A 23,950-nucleotide genomic window follows, 5' to 3' on the forward strand; every position below is an offset into this window, starting at 1 on the left:
TTAATAAGTAAGAGTATTTTTCTTCTGTAAGTTCAGTTTTGTCAGTGAGTTCGTTTAAAATTTAACTGTCAACTTTTTGTGTCATAATCGCTCTCAAAACTTACAGATATGATCCATAAAATATTTCCACTCCTACGTACATACTAATGTAGTGATCATTTCAAAGGTGTGTTTTGTAAGTTGAAGCAGGTGCTTCATATCATTAATTTAATGGGTTAATTAATTTTGATTCGCCAGTAATTATATCTTAATGGTTTGTCAATAAATTTTTGTAGAGATCTTTTAGTTTTAATCTTTAAGTCAAACAAATTGCTGTTTTTAAGGAACCTTGTTCAGCAGTCTTGGGATATGGAAAGAAAATTGACAAGTCCATTAAAAAAGGCCTTTATTGGCTGCTACATATCATTGCAAGAGACTTTGATGCCTTAAATGAGCGCATCCAAAAAGACACAGCAGAACAACGTGCTCTTGAGGAACAAGAGAACCGAGAGCGGGCTGAGAGAGTACGAAAATTACGAGAAGAAAGGTAAGTAGATTAATTTTGTAGCACAGTGCATATGAAAAATCAAAAACACCACACTTTTATTAATAATTCTTTTAGTTTTGTCTATTTAGGTTCCTCTTTTTGTATGAAGGAAGATACTAGGTAAATTTTTTATTTCTGTAGACCTGCACAAGTTTGGTTGATAGGGTTCTAAGTTTGGTTGATAGCACAATTGGCATCTAGTGGGAAGAGGCCAGGGATGCTGCTAAACATTCTGTGATGCACAGGACAGTTTCCCATAGCAAAGAATATGTCAGTAGACTGAGAAATCCTTCATTAGTCTCAGCAAAGATAGAAGGTAAGCAGTGAGTGGATCAGCCAGCTGAAGCAAAATCTGATCTTCAACACTTGTTTTGTCTGAAAGTGGACTAAATTGCACTATCTCAGGTTTTAAAACATGCTTTTAAAATTATTTTAAAAATATGTTGCCTAAAGGGAAATTTTAAAAATAAGTTTAGCAAACTCTAAATTAAAAAAAAATGTTTATGTAAATTCTACCACAGAATCAGTTATAATAATGTTAATGCTGGAAGAAAGTACTCAGATTTGATTAGAGGTTGAATTTAGTTCTTAATCCCAAGATTTCTCTTTCTTTCTCCACTGACATGGCAGGAGAGGGAAGAAACAAAAAGATTTCTAAGTGAGCTCCTGTGAGATCCAAAGTGGTCTTCCATCTACCTAAGTAATATTGGCCTTCCATTTGCTTTAACAGTTGCAGCCTGGTAGGCAAGAACACACTAACTGCCCTTGGTGAGGTGCTCCTTTATGCTGTCAAGGAAATCCTCTGATTACTGGTATCTTTCATTTAATTCAGAGATAGGACTTAAAGGAAAATATTTGGAGAGATAACTCTTCTGTCCTCAAGGGCTCAATAACATGAGTAGGTCAGTCATCTCAGTCTCTCTTGATAACAATATGAGGTTTTAGTTCCTATGAGAATCTTTATTTTCTATTCTAGTGTATATTTTCATGATATAAAGCTCAGTACAACCAGTCATTCATACAAATATGCCTTCCGTGTATTTATAAAAATAAAATATATGGCCATACTTTTCTAAAGGCTTCTTTGCTTTTTCTCTACTTAGAAGAACAAAAAGAAAAAAAAATTGAGCTGGGTAAAAGAAATCTAATTAGTATTTTTTTTCAAGTTTTTACTTTTTCCATAAAGATATTCCAAGTCATGTTATGGCAGGCTTTTCTGGTACCCCATTCCCCTTTCCTCCTTTCTCCTAGCCATGCCACTTGTGGTCTGAGTCGTCTTCTGTTGAACAGAGACTGCATAATTAAATTTAGACAGGAATAATTAAAAAAAACCTTTTTATTGTTAAATACAATCTAATAGGTTTGGATTTTTTGTTGGTTTGGATATTTTTGAAAAAACAGTAAAACAAGCTATTATTGGTATCTGAAAATAGTATATTAATACCAGATACCTGAAATTGCTTACTAATAAATGAGTAACATTAATGACTGTTGGGACTTCCCTAGTGGTGCAGTGGTTGAGAGTCCGCCTGCCAATGCAGGGGACACGGGTTCGAGCCCTGGCCCGGGAAGATCCCACATGCCACAGAGCAACTAAGCCCATGCACCACAACTACTGAGCCTGCGCTCTAGAGCCCGCAAGCCACAACTGCTGAGCCTGTGTGCCACAACTACTGAAGCCCGCACGCCTAGAGCACGTGCTCAGCAAAAAAGGGGCCACTGCAATGAGAAGCCCACACACTGCAATGAAGAGTGGCCCGTGCTCACCACAACCAGAGAAAGCCCGCGCACAGCAACAAAGACCCAACGCAGCCAAAAATAAAAACAAATTAAAAAAAAATAATGATTGTCCTGTAAGTATGTTTATATACAGAGTGCTTTCACATATATTACTTTACCTGAAATAACCCTATGAACTATGTATTTTATCCACATTTATGGGAAGGCAGAGGCTCAGGTATCCAGATAGATATCCAAGGTCACAGAAGTAGTAAATTGCAGATCTCTAAATTTTGGCTTCCTAGGTTCAGAATGAAAGTATATATCTTTCCATCATAGAACTTAATAAGTGCTGTAGTAATGAACATTGACATTGTTTTACTATATACTATTGTTATACAGTCTAGTTGCAGATCTACAATGGTTATGTTCCTATCTTCAGCTGCTTCTTTTAGTAACTTATTACCTTCATCTATGGGGCAACATTAGCTTTAAATCACAGAGTAATGAAATTCTCAGTAGTAACTAATATAGAAAAACTTATTTAATCTAAGTGATATAGGGCAGCTTATTTCTATAGCCTCTTCTACTTATGCAAAGCAACAGTTGTTATCTAGTTCATTTATGATATATAACTAGACACAGCTCTTAAGATGAAGGTTAACAACAGGACTTATTTATCTGGTTAACATCAGTGAAGAGGACAGCATTTGTTTGGGAGGGTAATTAATAAATTGATAAATATAAACCCTTGTTACATAGAAAAATAATTAATATGCATCACTGATGTTAAGAACTCAATCATAGGGAATGTCATTTTTGTCAGCATTTCTTTTTTTTTTTTATTTCTCTCTCTCTCTCTCTCTCTCTCTTTCTTTTTGGCTGTGTTGGGTCTTCATTGCTGCGTGCAGGCTTTCTCGAGTTGCAGCCAGCGGGGTCTACTCTTCGTTGTGGTGCATGGGCTTCTCATTGCGATGGCTTCTCTTTGTTGTGGAGCGCAGGCTCTAGGCACGCAGACTTCAGTAGTTGTGGCACACGGGCTCAGTAGTTGTGGCTTGCCGGCTGTAGAGCACAGGCTCAGTTGTTGTGGCACACGGGCATAGTTGCTCTGCGGCATGTGGGATCTTCCTGGACCAGGGATCGAACCCATGTCCCCTACCTTGGCAGGCAGATTATTAACCACTGCACCACCAGGGAAGTCCTGTCAGCATTTCTTTCTTTTAAAATTAAAATGATTAATCTTTACATGGGGATAGTGGCCTGTTACCTGCATAAAGATATCTGAAAATCTCTCAGTAATTCAAAGCCATGTCCAGATGTTTAAATTACTGAATTCAATAGCCTTAAACCTATTGGAAATGTTCTTAAACATGGTTCAGCATTTTCTCATAAGGAATTCCGATTTTTTTCCCTCAAACAATAGAGAACAAAGAGAGCGAGAGCAGGCTGAACTCGATGGAACCAGTGGTCTGGCTGAGTTGGACCCAGAACCAATTATTGTTAATCCTTTCCAGCCGATAACATCTGTAATCATTGAGGTATGGATGGTGGCAAATGTAATTTTTATGTCTTAAGTTATAAAGTTGGAAGTTCAGAAAGGAGGCAGGGAGCTAGAAGTATTTCACCAGAGGTTGATTATTTGTAAAAGAAATTAAATGGGGGAGATGGGTTAAAGGTTTGCTGCTTTTTCTTCCTCTTCAAATTTACCTTCTGATCTAGTATAAAAAGGGAAGATGACTTCAGAATTAACTGAGAATGAAAATAAAGATTGAATGTAGCAACTATCACAGTTACTGTTCTGATAAATTTTTTTTGTCACTTATTTCATATGATAATAGTATGTTGACTCATATTTACATTATCTTTATCCCTGTATTGCTATTACTATCCCTTTACAGTAATATTTAGATGCTTATGGTGCATTATAGTACATAAATGATTTTCTAGTTATTTTCCTAGGATACTTAATGTTTGAGACTATAATAAATTCTCTTATATCTGAATATTATTTATTTTAATTTTAAATGTCAGAAGTTTTACCAAAATTAATGTGTAGATTTTAATCATGAAGAAGTTATGGGGTTTTGTGTGTGTGTGTGTGTGTGTGTGTCCGTGTCCCCGTGTCTGTCTCTCTGTGTCTTTGTTTTCATTTGCTACTGGTGTTTGGAGTTTGCATTGGCCCTGCTTTAATCACCTTCAGCAGCTATTCCTCCTCAGTGACAGAGCTTCCTAAATCTCCTCTCCGTTCCCTCAGAGCTTAATGTGGCAGGTGGCTTGCTGGACCCGCCTGTATGTTCTCTATTCCTCTTCCCTGTCACTGCCTCCTTCCACACAGGTACTCATCCGGAAAAGTGGATGATTATTTCTTCCTTGGGGCTGCTGCTGAGGAGGGAGGCAGCTCCACAGGTAAGAAGATGAGTGTAGAGTTTTTGGTGTTGCTTTGTGTTTGCCAAATAGTTGGTGATATGAGATATTTGGTCTGAAGTTAGTTAGATACTAGAAGGTTAACTGTATTTAATCTTTTTATTAACCCCATTGCATTTACCTTAAGCGTGTGCTTTTCTAAGTATAGTAAAGCAGTCTTAATAACTTGAGCTATTGTTTTGTGTCCATACTATTAAATATTGTGTTTGTCAAGTTTTATATTCTTTTAAAAATATTGGTAGAGGAAAAGAAAATCAAGTTTGGTTTTTTACTTTGAAACATTGATTTACTCTATATTTGTAATAAAGCTCACCTTATAGATAATGACCAATTATTTTATAGTACCATGGTTGTAAATTACTTAGAAGGCCTTAGCACTTCTACCAACATTGTATTTTTCATGATATAAAGATATGAACAATACTGGTATACAGCACAGAATATCTTATATTGACGTCCCTGAATTAATTAGTGGCATGGGGAAAGTACAGTTATTATGCTTTTAAAATACAGTAATTTTAAGAAGATCATCAGTAAAGGAATGAAATAAATGGAAATAAATTATCCATAGTCTCTCTTTTTCACCAGGCAAATTTTCTTTTCTTCCCCAAAAAACTTCTCCTTTAAAATATTACCTTACATTCATTCCTTTGATTTTATCACAGACAATAAAAATGGTGAGATATTGGTTCCAGAATAGATAAACAGATCAATGAAACAATAGTAACAAACCAAATTATATATAAGCATTTAGTGTAAGATAAATGTGGCATTTCAAATCTGGGAGAAAAGGATATTGGGACAACTGAACAGTCATTTGGAAAAAAGTAAAATTATTGAACACTGTATACCAAATTAAATTTCAAAAGACTTAAATGTATAAAAAAAGAAGACTTAAAAATACTCACATAATACAGTTAGACATTGGTATATACTTGGAGGAGGTTGAAACTTTCAAAGCAGGACAATGAGGCCACAAATCATAAAGTGAAAAATAGGTAGATCGTATTATATTCAGTATTTAAAGAGATGTTCTACAGAGTTAAAGACAGAAAAAAAACCCCAAGCTAATCCTAATGAAAAATATTTGAGACCCAGGAAACAACAAAAAAAGAACCCTTAAAAAATTACTGTGTAAATAATGAAACTCTAGTAGAAAAACGAGCATTGGGTTATCATGGGTAGTTCTTTAAAGAAAAAATTAAAATGGCAATAAGCATATTTAATAATTTATCTTCAGTTGTATTGATAATAAAAATATTCAATGATAAATCAACACTGAGGTAAAAAATATTTATTAGTTTGGCAGAGATGTAAAAGATTGATAATGATTAAAAAAGCATTAAAAAAGATGTCACGGGGAGCACTTCCCTGGCAGTCCAGTGGTTAAAACTCTGTGGTTCCACTGTAGGGGGTGTGGGTTCGATCCCTGGTTGGGGAATTAAAATCCCACGTGCCGAGTGGCGAGGCCAAAAAAAAAAAAAAAAAAGATATGGGAAAATACACTCTCTCAACCCCTTGCCTGTGGTGTAATTTTACTTTAGTTTTTCTGAAGGAAAGTTTGTAGTATGGCACATTTAAAAATGTGCTTACTCATTGATCCAACAGCTTGACTGTTAGGAATTTATTCTAAAGAAGTAATTCAATGATTATATTTCTTATAATAGTGAAAGGTTGAAAATCACTTCTTTGTCCATTGATTGGGTATTGGTAAAATAAGATGATAGAACCATTCAAAACGATTGCATAATTGATGAAAGTAGTAATGGCTTACACATATAGCATTATATAATATTTTCATAGCTAACACTTTATTATGTGTCATGCAATATTCTAAGCACTTTATAGGTTCATTGACAAAGAAAGAAATGTATATTCTTAAATTAAAATTTCAATTCTTTTTTGTTTAAAAATATACATAAATATGTATATATAGACAATCAATCACATTTATGTATGTTTGTGGATGGTGTATGTCTGTACATGTGTGGGGTAGGCAAAGAAAAGCACCTCTTTGTGACTATACGTCAAACAGTGGTCATCTCTAGATTGTGAAATTACTGGTAATATTTGTTTTCTTTCTTTATACTATCTCTGTTTTCTGAATGTTTGACAATTAGCATGCTTTAATGATAGACTCAACAAATAATTTTTTAATAGAAATATCACATTGCCTGGAAGTTACAGAATGCTCTTGGATTATTTGATTTCTCCCTTAATACTATCTTAGATATGACTATTATATTAAAAATGATATATTTCATTTTTGTCAGAATGAAAAAAAACTTGAAAGAGAGAAAAAGAGGCAAAATGTGGAGGAAGACAGTGATGGCTGTCCCCTGAAACATAAAATGGACCATGAGCAAATAGAGACACAGAGCCAGATCAGTGACAGTAGCCAAAAAAACAATGGGTTCGGAATAGTAGAAAATTATAAGGAGGCATTAACACAGCAGTTGGAAAATGAAGATGAGACAGACCAGCAGTCATCAGAATCAGGTGATAATCTAGTTATTAAAAATATATATACTTATTTATTTTTATATTTATTTTATTTATTTTTAAGTTTTATATATTACATATAACATAAATAATATATATAAAACTTAAAAATACCTCTTTCATTTGTCATGATTATTTTCATAAAAAATGTATTGCAAGATCTTTCATCTCCAAATGCGTTATTTATCATGGTTTTCTCTTGAATTTTAGGTAATCATTAGTCAGTTTGCTAATTTATGTTTTTATTCATGATGCCTTAAAATCTAGTCCTTTGTAACTGAAAAGAATTTCAGCTGAGAATTCATTTTCAAAAACTTGGAATATTGCACAGCCCCAGGAATCTTTGGAACATATTTAAAACCTTTAAAGCTTTTGGAGGTTTGTTTTGTTTTTCTTAATCCTCATAATGTTATGATCAGCATCATTTCCTTTATTTGCTTGTTATTTCTATAGGATGCAGACATAATCAATTGAACATTTTGAAAGTTTTATCAAATAGCCATATTACTCTTATTTTAATATTATACAACATCTTCAATTCATAATTATTTTACTTTTTCTAAGTGGTTATGTAATTTAACAGGAAGTTCACATCTTTTGGTATCATAGAGAGAGCCTCTGCCTTTGGACTCAAGACATCCTGGGGTAGCATCCAGACTTTCTCACCTACTAGATATATGTTACATTATATAGTGTTCTTCAGTCTTCGTCTCCTCTCTAAAATGGGGTTGTCATCTTTTTTTTCACCAGGCTTTTAGGTTTACTTATAATAAAAGTAACTCTATGGTGTTCCTAGCACAGGGCCTGACACATGGGAAATACCCAATAATCATTGCTTCCTTGCCATTCCTAGTTAGCAATATGGTTCCATGGTATATAAGAATTTTTGTACAGTATCAAAGAGTTTATGAAAATAAGATCTCAGTCCCTGAGCTGCAGATTAGCTCAATGGATATTTTGCTATATAGAAATAATTAGATTTGAAAGTTATAGTTTTGTAATTTGGGAAGTTAGGGTAGCCACATTTGTACCCATATCGCTCTATCAACAGTGTAAAACAAAAAGTAGACTTAAAGTGGCCTCTCAATATATTGGAAGAACTCTTTCAAACACTAATATGTTGTTAAAGAACAAAATGATTTGGTAGATGATTTGAAAATATTATTTAACACAGCACTATGCTATTTACCATAGCAGTTCTCGGGTATATTATTCTCATTATACAGAATAGGAAACCAGGGCCTTGGAGAGGTTGAGTAATTTAAGATCATATGTCTCATCTGTGGCTGTACTGAGACACACTTCCCTCAACTTCAAGTCCTCTGCTTCGTATCCTATGCTTGTCCATGACCCTGTTCTACTGCCCATCCGAAAGTACCATATGGTTCTGGAGGTTCTCTTTCCTTTCTCCCAGCTGTAAAGCTTACAGCTTTAATTGTAAAAAGATGTCTCCGTTTCTATCTAGAGTAAAATGTCTCAAGTGATACTAATTTACTTAGAAAAATAATGTTTCTAAATATATTTGTATTTCTCATTGCTTTATAGGTTTCCTAGATGTTGGCTGCTTGTTGTGTAACAGATAATTTCCATTTTAGAAAATGTATTATATATATAAATTTAGCAATTTGGGATTGTCAGTGAAAATATTTCAGTGACTGTGATGTTTGGTTATTTAACTACTGTGCCTTCCTGGTTCACGTTGTTAAAGTTTACATGTTAACAACACAGATGCACTTAAAATGTTCATATGTGCTTAAGTGAGAATCTGTAAATAGTTATTTTTAGAAAGATTACAAATTCAATTCTGTAACGTCTAACAATGTGAGTTTTGGTTACATATATTTATATTGGGCGTATCTTATTTGGGGGTTATTTTCATGGATAATGTGTTTAGATTTGATTGGGGTGTTTTTTCACATTTCAAAGGATTATTTTTGGACTTATACCTAGAATCATTCTGTATATCCTATTGAGACAAACCAATTCCTCTCCTTTTTCTCCAGGTCATTCTGAGTTTCATGGAAATCCCTGCAGCTAGATAATTCCATTTACTTAGTATGATATTTGGGGAAAAAAATATTACTTTTGGAAATACCGACTTTTTTTGTATTCCAAATCACCTTTCATAGAACTTAAAATATGGCTTTTTGCCATTTGTGTCATATTCATCAATCATTCATCCAATAAACCATCACTTAAAAATTTATTCTTAGTAAAGGCAAGTTCACAGTTCATTATTGGTAACAATTTTTAAGTTGAATTGAAGATATATTCCTATGGTAATAATAATATCAATATTCTAATTCTGTTCTTTAGTTTTTATTATAGAAGTAACTTCTTCACAGAGGCATAAAGTTTCATGTTTATATTCTTACAGATAACAGTAAAAAGAAAACTAAGAAGCTAAGAATGAAAAGGAGCCACCGTGTAGAACCTGTTAATACAGATGACTCTGTTCCTAAGAGTCCAACACCACCCCCACCTCCTCCTCCTGGTGAGTTAATTGATGTTGATACTGAATTTAGAAATACTGCTTTAAACATTGAAGAAAAAGAAAGAAATTATGCAGTTTTTATTCAGTATATTTATTATCTTGTGAATTGTGAAAAAGGTAGAATTTTTTGCTCCATCTACTTTGTTCAGAATTTATCAACGTAAATATCTGTTGCTTTTTTAATTCAGAAAAAATGTTTTATGAAAGTAAAAAAATAAGTAAAAATTAATAAGAAAACTTTACCTAAGCACTTCTTATAATGGATTCAAGTCCTATTTGAAATATCAGTACCCAGATTGCTAAAAGGAATTTAAGTTTAAGGAATGGATGGCTAACATGAGCTTTTAAAAAATTAGATCTTTCATCCTGAAAGTTAACATTTGAAACCAAGATGTGTGAGTGTTTCCATTATATTTCCAACATTCATGCTGACCTTCTAAGCTGTTATGAGGATTAAGTGGAATACTGCATATAAAGCACTGGGACATACTAACTGCACAATAATCGTAATTTTTTAGCACTGGGCATAGTACCTCACATACTCAATAAATATCAAACGTATATATTTATAATTTCCTTTTAGCCCTGCTAGAAGGCTTTAGATGGTAACATTTTCCTTTGAGAATTATTTTAAGACTCATTTCTAGTATTCCATTTAATAAGTGTACATTTCTTTTAGTCTCTGTTGGGGGTTAGAATAGTAGCCTAAGGTTATTTATGATGGTAGTGAGGATGTTTATATTTTTAATGAAAGGTAAATAAAAATTTTAAGCAGATATTACCAACCTATAATTACATTTTTAAATAGAAGCCATTTAAAATGGGTTTATGGTTATTCAGTACTGCATCATTCAGTATATATGAATTGATATTGAAGTTATATACATTCCTGTCAAGAAAGGGATCCTCTCAACAGACCTAAAGAGATATTGTTTAACAGTGTTTTTAAATGTTTTTCTTTTTCTTTAGTTGGCTGGGGAACCCCCAAAGTCACTAGACTTCCAAAACTTGAGCCTCTTGGTGAAACACGTCATAATGGTAATGCAAAAGGATCAGTTTTCAAAGCTCTACGTATCACATTCACTTTTCTTTACCTCGTTACTTCAACAAACTTTTACTTTTGGAAGCCTTTCAAATCCACAACCATCCTTTTTCATTATACTACACTTTTTTTCATTTATTTATTTTTTTATTCTTAAGTGCCCTTTGCCTCTATATAATTTGATTTGACCTTTATCTTAGAATACAGAGGTAAAGACCGTCAGAGCTTGTGTTTATCCATTATATATTAATGTAAATAGTTGTGAAAGGGAAAGAGTTTTAAATATCTTAAATATGAGACAGTACATTTATAGTGTTAAAAACTTCATTGTCCTATATATGCTCAATATACTCAATGCTAATGTCGCATAATTGTTCTTTCTCTGCTTCTAATGATACTCAGCTGCTGTATATTACAATGAAGTAAAGAGTAACACAGTTTGTAAGATCAGAGACCAAATCAGTAAGCCAAATAAAGTTCAGCTAAATAGAAAGTTACTAAAGGCTTCATTGACTAAAGAAAACACTTTTTTTTGGATGAAATTAACACAAGGTTTAGTACAGCCAGTATAGGGCATAAGAACTTCACCTGGAAAACTAGAGAAAGGACAGTTGGAAGTAGAGAACTGCCTTATACAATAGGCAGAAGTTCTGATTTCAGACCATCAGCCCAGATTCTTTTAATAAAATATTTCTAAAATGCAGAAGGATAATTTTATATATATATATAGTAACTCAATAAACTTCTTTATCAAAAACATTTCATTTCCTTTCTGATAGCTTTGTTTACCTGATCTAGAACTTGGTTTCCTAAGAAGACCCATTTACTAGGGAAAAAAAAATCAGAAGTTTAATCTTTAGAAAAGCCTTATATATAATTTGAAATTATATTGAACTGTATAAAATATTTTATTCAAAAAGTATATAAATTTAAATGTGCTGGTTGCTTTCTTTTTCTGAATACTGTGTCAATAATGAAATATTTCTTCATAATCATTAGTGAAAATTAAAAGGTTTTTTTCAATTCTAAAGACAGAAAGTTTGTCCTTAGACCATATCAAAATTACAGTGAAATCACATGTCTTTTTGGTTGCTGACTTTACATCATGATGTTTTTATTGACTATAATAGGTTAATTCCTGTTTTATTACCCTCTGAAATTGTGTATGCTAGACTGCATTATCAGTTTAAATATTCACTGTGTTGTTAGAAACAATTAGATAATGCTAATATATGTGTGTATAAATACATGTGTGCATGTGTTTATACACAGATATATTAGCATTACCTAATTGTTTCTAACAACACAGTGAATATACATAAATACACGTATATAGAGAAAAATTAATTTCTCATATAACAGGTACTATTTTTTCTTACTGAATTGGGCATCCAACAAACAACTGTTTTGTATCTGACACCACCTGAAACATTGGTGTTGCCAAGATGAATAAGACGTAAATTCTACTTTTCTGGGGATCCTAGTCTAACAGAAAAGATAATACTCCAGCTTACTATAGTATATGTGACAATTCACAATATACGGTAAAAGGTTCTATGGTGTATAATTGGAGTACTGTGCACAAACTGCCTAGACAGTGAAAGTGGTATTAGGACTGGCTCTTTGAAGAATGAGAAGAGTCAGTAAGTAGAAGGAACAGACTATTCAGAGGTGGAGAGGTGGGAAAAGACATCGCTTATTTGGAAAATAGTATGAAGTTACTTGTGACTAGAGCTTAGTTAGGTTCATGTGGGTAGAATGGATAAGAAAGAGGAAGTTTAAAGTTATAGAGAGTGCTGATCTTTGAATTATGGCTTATAGCCAGATTGTTTAGGGCCTCACATGTATGTTAAGATGTCTGGACTCACTATAATTTTACAGGAGACACTATACATTTTTAGCAGAGAAATAGTATTACAAGGTTTATTGTTTAGGATAATAATTTTTGTCACAATGTAAAGTATATTTACATTGTGAGACACTATACATTTTTAGCAGAGAAATAGTATTACAAGGTTTATTGTTTAGGATAATAATTTTTGTCACAATGTAAAGTATAGACTAGATTGTGGTCACACCTGAAGTAAGGATCCCAGTTAGAAGCTGTTGCAGTAGTCAGAGTGAGAAGTGAAGATAGGAATTGGAATTGAGAATAAAAATGTATGCAAGGAATATATGAACAGTTATAAGTACTATATAATGAATGGATGTATGGGATAAAAGGAGAGAGGAACAGGAAATTATTTGGCTCAAGGAGCTAGAAGGTTGGTGCTATTTCTAAGACTGAAAATACATGAGGAGGAAGGAAACTTTCTCTGGAGGTGTCTGTAGGCTTATCTATTTGGAAATTTCTATAAGCCAGTACAAATAAGATTTTGGAGCTCTGGAGAAAAGGGACACAGGTGGGTGGGAGGGTATGTAGGTAGTTTGTTTTTTCAGTTGTCATCGCACAATAGGAATGCTTTGTTCTGTAATAGATGTTCTGTAATTGGTTACTGAATGAATGCAGTTGAAAGAATGATAGTTTCCTGTTTCTGAGGGAAAGTATGTAGAATAAGGAGAAAAGAACTAATGGTAGCATCTAGGGGGAACATTATAGTTAGAAGCAAGTGAAAAAGAGGTTGAAAATGGGCTAAAAAGGTTGTTTTTTGTTTTTGCTTTGTTTTTCTTTGCTTTCCTGTATTTATTTTTAAATTAGAACTCCTGGGAAAGAATTATAATCAGTTAGTTAAGTTTAAGACCACCATTTTTCTAATATATCAGTTAATTTTAAGTATGTATCAATAAACTTAACTTTTCAGAGCAAAGAATTAGACATCCTAACTTCACAAGTTTTTAAATATCTGTATTATTTTTTCTCATAAATTTTAAGGCAAAGTATACCTTATCTAGGTAAAAAAAGATGTACAATCAACTCTGCTTTCATTAATGGAGAAGAAAGTAGGTATAATAAATTTAAATTTTTAATTAAAAAGCTTAAATTAGTTTTTAGTGTTTATCACGAGATTTTCATCTGAGATGCTGATAGTTGCCAATTTTATAATCTCATTCTCTTCTCTTCCCTAACTTTGTACACATTTATTTGAATGTGGTTGATGGCAAGTAGACAACAGATACATGACAAACAAGGGTAAATAATTAAAAGTTAACTACATTTGGGTTTGGCATTTAAAATTTACTGAGATGAAAAACAATTTGTTGTAGTCAAATTAGGAATTAAGGCAGATTCTTATTTGTTCTTTGATTAGAGACATTTACCTTGATGGCAATTTAATTTTATTACTTTTCTAATTTCTTTTATTTTCTGTAAACTTCACTCTGTGTAACAGGTAAGACAGATGCATTCTTCACTTTGTAAATACTCTCAATCGGTACTTTATCAACATGTTACGTGTTATACGTTATGAGAAGTAAATCCAAGATTCTGTTAGCCAAAAATACCAAGTGCAAAACTAAAGAATATTTTCAAATCTTAAAATATGAATCAAGATTAAATTTTGTATGTTAAAAAGTTTGAAGCCCTTTATAAAAATGGGTGTCAATTAATTTGGTCATATCAGTCGGGCACTATGATCAACTTATATCCCCTACATTTAAGGCAATAAGAAACCTATTTTGTGTAGAATGGTTTAATTCTGGCGGTTAAATACAGAATCACATTTAATCAAAAGAAACTTTTTCTTTGTGATGATTAAATTAAATCAAATACAGAATTAAATTAAATACAGAATTATTCTGAAATAATACAGAATCAACTGCAAAAAAAAATAATTTCTTGGGAGGGAAAAAGATACTTCTTGCCATGTGTATGTGATTTACCTTTTTAGTAGGGTACTTTTAAATTCCAGAAGTAAAACATAATAGAAACGGTATTCATTCTGGTTTAATCTTGAGTTCTGTTATGTGTTATAATTCTCATTAATTTTGAAATCAAGAAATTAGAAAAGGCATACTTTAAATTTATCAAATAATTGTCTCTGTTATAATTTTAATTATAGCAATAGTAATAACTGTATATACTATGTGACTGGCATATTGCTAAGCACTTTAGGTACATTATCTCATTTTAATTCTTCTAATAGCCTTGTAAGATGGGCAATTTTTTGTGTAAGGAACTTATACCCCAAGGTCACATAGCTATAAGTGGCAAAATCAGGATTTGAACTTAGGTCTGTCCAGCTTTGAAATCCATACTTTGAATTCATTATATTATACTATTACATTAAGATTTGTTAGAGCATCATTGCAGCTTAGTAGTTGCTTTAAATTTATAGTTGCTTGAACAATCATTTTCTCCTAATTTTTTTAAAGAGGCAAGAGTATACAGTTTATTATTTAAAAATTTTTTTTTTGTTAAGTAATGATATAGCTGTGGCAAATCAAGTATTGTCTATGGTACACTCTGGTAGAGGCTGCAAACTGATGACACAAGGCAAATCTGACTGTTTAACCAAACTGATGACACAAGAGCAAATCTGACTGTTTAACCAAACTGATGTTCAAAATGTTTGAAATAGGGGGTACATGATGGTGGTATGTCTCATTACTGGTGGTGTTAACCTTGATCATTTGGATAAGGTGGTATTTGCCACATTGTAAAATGTTACTGTTTTCCCTCTTTGTAATTAGTAAATATTTTAGAAGTGATTCTTTGAGATTATGCAAATATTCTGTTCTCCACAAACTTTAGCCTACTAGTTTTAGCCTCCATCATTGGACTGTGTCTGCAATAATTATTACTATGGTATTTGCCTAATGGTAATTTTCTGTTTCTCTTTCTTACATTGAAATTTATTCAGATTCATTATTTAATTTATTTTTTATTTTTTCCTTCCAGTTTTATTGAGATATAATTGATTTAAAGCACTATATAAGTTTAAAGTATACAGCATAATGACTTGACTTACATACATCATAAAATGATTATCACAATAAACTTAGTGAACATCCATCATCTCATACAGATAAAAACAAAAGAAAAAGAAACTTTTTCCTTGTGATGAGAACTGTTAGGATTTATTCTCTTAACAACTTTCATATATAACATACAGCAGTGTTAATTAATTAATCATGCTTTACATTACATCCCTAGTACTTACTTATTTTATAACTGGAAGTTTGTACCTTTTGACCACCTTCGTCACCATACAAAGATACTACATTATTATTGACTATATTCCCCACTCTGTACATTTCATCCCTGTGACTCATTTATTTTGTAACTGGAAATTTGTACCTCTTAATTTCCCTCACCTATTTCACTCATTCCCCCAACAACCCTACTGCCCTTGCTACCCACCTCCCCTGTCCAGCAGCTATCTGTTTGTTCTCTGTATCTATGACTGTTTCTGTTTTATGTTTGTTCATTTGTTTTTTTTTTTAGATTCCACATGCCAGTGATATCATACAGTATTTGTCTGACTTGTTTCATTTAGCATAATACTCTCTAGGTCTATCCATGTTGTCAAAATGGTAAGGTATCCTTTTTTTTTTTTTCTGGCTGAGTGATATTCCAGTGAGTGTGTGTGTGTGTGTGTGTGTGTGTGCGTGTGTTTATATGTGTATCACATCTTCTTTATCCATTCATCTACTGATGGGCACTTAAGGTTGTTTCATATCTTGGCTATTGTGAATAATGCTGTAATGAATAAGGGGGGTGCACATATCTTTTTGAATTAGTGTTTTTGTTTTTTTTGGAAAAATACCCAGAAGTGGAATTGCTGGACTGTATGGTAGTTCTATTTCTAATTTTTTGAGGAACTTCCATACTGTTTTTCATAGTGGCTGCTGTGCTGTTTACTTTCCCACCAACAGTGCATGAGGTTCCCTTTTCTCCACATCTTCACCAACATTTGTTATTTATGTTGTTTTTGATGATAGCCATTCTGACAAGTGTGAGGTGATATCTCATTGTGGTTTTAATTTGCATTTCCCTGATGATAGTGATGTTGAGCAACTATTCACATGTCTGTTGGCCATCTGTCTGTTTTCTTTGGAATAATGTCTATTTAGGTCCTCTAGCCCATTTTTTAATTGGATTGTTTGTTTTTTTGATGTTGAGTTGCATGAATTCTTTGTATATTCAGATGTTAACCCCTTATTGGATATATCATTTGCAAATATCTTCTCCCATTCAGTAGGCTTTCGTTTTGTTCATAATTTCCTTGCTATGCAAAAGCTTTTTAGTTTGATGTAGTCCCATTTGTTTATTTTTGCTTTTGTTTCCCTTGACTGAGGAGACATATCCAAAAAATATCGTTAAGACTGATGTCATAGAGTGCACTGCCTATGTTTTCTTCTAGGATTTTTATGGTTTCACATTTTACATTTAAGTCTTTAGTCATTTAAAATTTATTTTTGTATATGGTGTGAGAAGGTAATCCAGTTTGATTATTTTGCGTGTAACTCTCCAGTTTTCCCAGTACCATATATTGAAGAGGCTGTCTTTTCTCCATTGTATATTCTTGCCTCCTTTGTCATGGCCTTTTTTTTAGTGGCAGCCCTAGAGTTTGCAATATACATTCACAACGAATCCAAGTCCACTTTCAAATAATACTATACAACTTAATGGGTAGTGTGAATACCTGTAATAACCAAAGAATCCTAATTCTTTCCTCCTGTCCCTTGTTTCATTGCTATCATCCATTGATTTATATATAAGCATATATATAAGCATATATAAGCATACATAAGCATTTATATATAAGCATATATGTACATAAGATATGCATATAAGTAAATATAATCAGATACATTGTTGCTATTAATATTTTGAACAAACTGTTATCTGTTGGATCAATTAAGAATATGAAAAATAAGTTTTCATTTTACCTTTACATATTTCTTCTTTGATACTTTTTCTTTCTTTATGTAAATCTGAGTTTCTGATGTTTATTATTTTCCTTCTGTCTGAAGAACTTTTAACATCTCTTGCAAGGCAGGTCTAATGGGAACAGATTCCTTCAGTTTTTGTTTTTCTGAGAAAGTTTTTATTTCTCTTTTACTTTTGAGGAATAATTTTGCAGGGTATAGAATTCTAGGTTGGTGGCAGTTCTTTTTTTCTCTAAATACTTAAAAAATTTCACTCTACTTTCTTCTTGCTTGCATGGTTTCTGGGGAGAAGTTGAATGTAATTCTTACCTTTGTCCACCTACTGGAAAAGTGGTTTTTCCCCCCTGGCTTCTTTCAGGATTTTTTTTTTCCTTGATTTTCTGTAATGTGAAAATGATACACCTAGATGTAGTTTTGGGGACATTTATCCTGCACAATGTTCTCTAAGTTTCTTAAATCTGGTGTTTGGTGTTTGACATTACTTTGAGGAAATTCTCAGTCATTATTGCTTCAGCTGTTGCTTCTGCTCCTTTCTCTCTTCTCCTTCTGGTATTCCCATTACATGTATGTTAGACCTTTGGTGCTTGAACAGTTCTCGGATGTTCTCTTTTTTTCTTTTCAGTTCTTTTTGCTTTTTAGTTTTCAAGGATTCTATTGATATATATCTCTTTTCCCAGCCATGTTCAGTTTACTAATAAACCCATCAAACGCATTCTTCACTTCTGTTACAGTGTTTTTTTCTCTTTTCCCAAAAGCATTTCTTTCTGGTTCTTAGGACTTCCATCTCTCTGCTTACATTTCCCATCTGTTCTTGCATGCTGTCTACTTCATCCATGAAAGCCCTTAGCTGATTAGTCATAGTTGTTTTAAATACCGGGCCTGATAATTCCAGTATCAGTGCCATATCTTGTTTTGACGCTTGCTCTGTCTCTTCAAATTGTGTTTTTGCCTTCTGGACTTTTTTCTTGATAGTCCAGCATGATGTACTTGGTAAAAGGAACTACTGTAAATAGGCCTTTAGTAAGCCATGGTGCTGTGTGGTGGCAGGGGAAGCATTCTATGTTCCTGTGATTAGGTCTCAAGTCTTTTAGTGAGCCTGTGCCTCTGGACTGTTAACTTCTTAAGAGTTTCTCAATTTTTTTTTCTCCCCCATTAAGTGGTGCAGAATGGCTAGGGCCAGCTGGAATTGGTTATTGCTCTTCCCCAGGTGGGTTAGGTTCTGATAATACCCCAGCAGGTTAGACTCTGGTTAACTAGTTTCCTCTGAGTGTGGGCCTTGTTAAGAACAAAATACTCCAAGGTATTTAATAATGGTTCCTTTTCCCCTGCTCTGCTGTGAGCAGGAGGGGATTTTTCTCCAGTATTTACTGTGGGAATTTGTTCAGTCTCCTGGAGCTGAATCTCACAATATCGGGGAGGGGGTCCCCCTTATGACTTAATTTCCCTGGAGTTTTTAACTCTCAGGCTGGTCCACACTGAGCATCCAGCATTTTGTCAATCACATTTCAGGTTTTCCTACCTGGGCACTGGTTCCCTCAGCACTTTCCATTCATGAATGTCTGGCCTGGTAAACTGAGACTTCCTGTGTTTGCCTGTCTCTCCAATACTGAGGGCAGTGGTTTGTTTTGTGACCTCCCCTCTCTTACGGATCCCAGAAGAACTGGTGATTTTTTAGTCTGTTCAGCTGTTTACTTCTTGTTAGTATGGAGTGACTTCTAAGCTTCTTAAATGCTGTTAGGACTTTGCTAAATTAATGTTTGTTAAGTAGAGCCCCTGGCCTCAGTTCAAAAAGACCAGAAGAGAAATTGAAATAGAGAAATTACTCACAGGTCCTGAAGGAAGTACATGACATGCTTCAAGGGTTCCACAGTGAGAAGTGGGAGGTCAAGGCAAGCTGTAGGCAGAGAGAACTGCAGTACCTGGGCCACATGCCTTTATTAGGGTCTGTGGATGGAGTGCTTTGGGGTTCCCAGGCTAAGGCCAGATTGGTCAGTTTAAACCAAAACAGCGGAGTTTTGGTAAGTTCCTCTGGGGTATTATCTAAGGGAAGGTGAGGGAGACAGTTGATCACGAAGGCCATTGGGGAAGTCATATCAGGAACTTAGCATTTACCTGTGATTCTGCAGGCTGTTTTCTAGAGCATGTTCTTGCATGAGGTGCTAGTATCTATTTAAGGCCCCCACAGGCCACTTGGCCAGACAAAATAGATGCTGAGGCAGCAATACCATGGAGTAGCTTAGCTAAACTCCGGCCCATGCAGAACTGGAAATGGGCCCCTGAATATATTTTTAATATATTTATTTCAAGTAATCTTGAACACCTGTGCTTCTAGAATAATTTTTAAGGTAATAGGCCAGAAAATACTTACTGAAGGTTTCCATATGCTATTAAATTGATAAACCTAAATTTATGGTAATTAAGGGCTAGGAATTTATTATGAAGTACAAATTAAGACTGTTTCTGTATCAAATATGCTCTAAATCAATGAACTATATTGAAGCATCATTGTAAAAGATTCCTATGTACCAGAACACTAAGATAATTAATGAATTTTTCTCTGCAAATTCCTAGAAGTAATAGCCATTGGATAAGGATATGGATTGTACAAATACTGATTTTATCAGGGCTTTGGCAATAGGTTCCATAAATTTTAGATGTTTGTTGTTTGCTTTGTTCTAATGTGAACACTTAATTGGAAACAATAATAATAATATATACATTAGGTGCAGCTTTTTATTAAATCAAGTAGAGATTAATTTATAACCTAGAGTTATGAATTTACGCTAGTGGTTGTGTTTTGAATTTATTCAAGTTTTTTTGGATTCTGCCTTTTCTTTCCCTTGTCCTCCCCAACCATTGCTTCACCTGTAAAGTCAGAGTGTCTTACTCTTTTAAAGGTGGAAATTAAAGAATTGTGTCAGAAATCTTGATTTACCATAAGACTTGTATATTTTTGGTACCCCTTCTTTGCACAGACTTCTACGGGAAGCCACTGCCTCCCCTGGCTGTGCGACAGAGACCTAACAGTGATTCTCACGACGTCATATCATAACCAGCTCATATGGACGCGCTCTGTTAAGGTCGGCAAGATGAGCTGGAGGACCTTCTTTCTCAAAGGAGAAAAACCCTGAACATCGATGACTGGGGCAAGACAACCGTAGCAGTATCAGTGAGCCAAAGACCTGACTGTTTTGATAATTACTTACCCATGGTCTTCATGGTTCAAAGAAAAAAAAGAAGCAAAATGACCAGCAAATGGGACAAGCATTTGGACCAAGTTAGCAAAAATAAGTGTTGACTCTGATTTATACATCCCCACTCATGGGCATATTCCTGAAGGAAAAGCTGTTCAGAAAAAGAGCCAATGGACTCTGTACACTTTCTTTACTATTTGTTTAATAGTCTCTATTTCTGTATCTTAAACATTTGTAAGATATATGTGCATGGAAAGGGAATTCTTAGGAATTTATAACCTAAATTTTTAACTTTTTATATTTTTCTAAAACTTTGGTTTAAGAATTTTAATTACTAAGATATTGACTGTGCACTTTTCTATAGATGCTTTGTTTAAACTGTGTCTGGAAAATGGAGTTGATTTACATGACAGACATGAACTATACAAACAGGATATATTTATATGGTTTGAGGTATGTTTTATAATAGTACTGTTCTTGAAATATACATCCTAATTTTACCTTATTTTAAGATATCTTTTTAAAATCGATTCTCAGATTTTTATTTTACCAAATTATGTTATTTGAAAGCACTAATTAATTAATTGAATTTTTGTTGTTTGTTTTCTTTGGTGATGTTCCCAATAAATGAGAGACACTTGCAATACCTTTTGACTTAAATGCTTTTTAAATTAATAAAACTGTTTTCTGAGATATTATTAAAAGTTCCAATAAACACCTCTTTCAAAGATTAGATCTTTTCAGAGATCAGGGTGCTTCTTCTCACTCCCTTGTTCTATCAGAAGCTTCAGTGACTCTTTTAGGTTATTCTAATTCTCTTTTGCCTTGAAATTAAAGGCAAAAAGACCAGAAAAGCTACTGTAGTCCAGAGACTTTATTTTATAACCGGGAAATACTTGGGTACTAAAGAAATAAGAATGAAATGTTGGTTTAAATTACATTTATAAAGAAATAATTCCAAAATAATTACTTAATTTAAAATAATAGTACTTCTCTTGCACTGAAGAACGGCATCTATAGGATTCTTCCTCATCTGGCATTTAGACAAACTTTTAGATATATATTTTGAATAATAGATTCAAATGTTTAATTAAAAGCATCCATTTACATCAAGGTGAAAATACTCTAACCCAGCAGTCCCCAACCTTTTTGGCACCAGGGACCATCCCCCACACACACCGTCTGTGGAAGACAGTTTTTCCATGGACGGTGGGGGGATGGTTCAGGAGGTAATGTGAGTGATGGGGGGCGATGGGGAGCGGTAGATGGAGCTTCGCTTGCTCGCCCGCCCCTCACCTGCTCTGTGGCCTGTTCCTAACAGGCCAAGGACTGGTATCGGTCCGCAGCCCGGGGGTTGGGGACCCCTGCCCTAAACAGTAATCACCTTGTTAAAATTGGTCAGTTTGGCAACTTGTACTGTTAACAGACTTATACTGGTATCTGACAATAACATGATTAAGTATGTCTAAGACAGTTTAATACGATTATTTACTTTTAAAATTTTCCTTTAGAGCATCACATTTTATTCACATTTTTTAACTCATTGAACACGTTTATTAATCAGGTCACTTATTACTGTAGTCAGCATCATATGCAGTTTTTTGGAGTTTTGTACATGGGACCTACTTAGCACACTGAATAGAAAAAGCGTTCTATTTCAGATACAAAATTCATAACAACCTAAATTTGATACGTGACTGAAGTGTAAGGAAAAGCAACACAAGAAGACAATGTAAATTTTGAATTGGATTTTAGAGAAGAAACTTGTTTGTATATCTTTTTTGGTTCCATTTTGTAAAATTTACATTTATTCATTTTCTAAAACCTAAACTAACACTTTTGCCATTTTTAATATTCATCTAGTTTGGGAATAGATATAAATCTTTAAAATTTTTGTTTCCTACCAGTGATTACTGTAGTGTACAATAATTACTGAGTCCATTTAATAAAAATAAATAAAAATCATTTTCAAGATTTTGAAATTAAATATATGATAAAATGGAATAAATGTTTTATATCTCTCTCAAAAATTAATTTGTATTCTTAAAGCATTCTAAAAATATTTTTAAAGTTTTGTAAATCCAGGTGGCTTTTAACAAGTAAATGCCTATTTTGTTATATGCTGCATTTTTATTCTTAATCATTATGAATTATGACATTTTCACACAATAAAAATAATTTCATCAGTATGCTGTTTTGCTTTTCATTTGAGAAACTTAAATGATTTCATTTTGGTAACGAAATAAAACATTTTTTTAAATATGATTGTTGACATTTTAAATTGATAGATTAAAATGATAAATTTTTTGTTACTTTACATGAAAAACTTTTTTCTCTGCATGCATTTTTATATATATGGGAAAGAACATTGTCATTTCAAAGGCAGTTAAACATACATCATATCACCTTATGTTTCTAGATGACTTGATGTCTGTCTCTTGTTAAGATAAAGCTACTAACCAAAAGATAGTTTCACTTTTTTGAAAGATAATTCTCTATACTTTTATGTGTAAAATGCATATATAACATATATACAATTGTGTATGTAGTTGATTTAAGTAGAAAACGTTTTAGAAGCAACACTAGAAAGAAATGTTGCAAAATGCTAATAGTGAATTTTTTAGTTATTGGTCATGTGTTTTCCTCAATTTTTCAAGCTAGTTTTTTGTAATTTGTCTACTTTTATAATGGAGGAAGCAAATTCATAATTTTGTAAAAATTAAGTGCCATGTTTTCTGCAAGTTTAAAATGAAATGCTCTTTTTAGTGCCAAATGATGGAATAGAATTCACCTAATTTGTAAAACTTTCTGTGAATAGTAGAGGAACATTCAACAATTGAATATGCCATTATATTTGAGGCTGATCTCTTACTGTGTTCCTTTACTATGGCAATATTTTATTTTATTTGAAACTTGGTTCTATATGTTACGCTTTTTATGTTACTTAGTTTCTCCCATTCCACACTAAAGAAATACTATGCTTCCAGATGGCAAAACTTATCAAAAGTGAAACTGCTTATACAAATAAAGCTGTAGGTTATACATTTTGTTATCTTTGGCTTTACTATTTAAGTTTTTCTCTAACTGAAGTATATTTTGCAATTGAGATTCTGCTAATACTGACCTTCTAATTTATCAAGAAATACATTCCAGTGGATCAAAAAAATAAATTCATATATTTCAAACTTTACATTAAAAAATGGTGTAAATTATCAAAA

General features: G+C 33.1%; 1 protein-coding gene across 3 annotated transcripts in view; it reads left to right on the forward strand.

The window, feature by feature from the left end:
- Positions 1 to 22,751, forward strand: part of ARL13B (ARF like GTPase 13B) — a 75,935-nt gene extending 53,184 nt beyond the window's left edge. For 2 of the 3 annotated variants that reach the window (XM_030860983.3, XM_060297938.2), the window contains 6 exons: positions 324 to 526; positions 3,669 to 3,783; positions 6,943 to 7,168; positions 9,549 to 9,665; positions 10,635 to 10,703; positions 20,514 to 22,751. In XM_030860983.3, the coding sequence (XP_030716843.1) occupies positions 324 to 526; positions 3,669 to 3,783; positions 6,943 to 7,168; positions 9,549 to 9,665; positions 10,635 to 10,703; positions 20,514 to 20,590 (807 nt within the window). In that variant the 3' untranslated portion in view covers positions 20,591 to 22,751. The remainder of the gene's footprint in view (positions 1 to 323; positions 527 to 3,668; positions 3,784 to 6,942; positions 7,169 to 9,548; positions 9,666 to 10,634; positions 10,704 to 20,513) is intronic. The other variant, XM_030860984.3, reaches the window with a different exon arrangement.
- Positions 22,752 to 23,950: the final 1,199 nt, after the last annotated feature.

The sequence above is a fragment of the Globicephala melas genome, chromosome 4, assembly GCF_963455315.2.
Source record: "Globicephala melas chromosome 4, mGloMel1.2, whole genome shotgun sequence".
NCBI classification, from domain to species: domain Eukaryota; kingdom Metazoa; phylum Chordata; class Mammalia; order Artiodactyla; family Delphinidae; genus Globicephala; species Globicephala melas.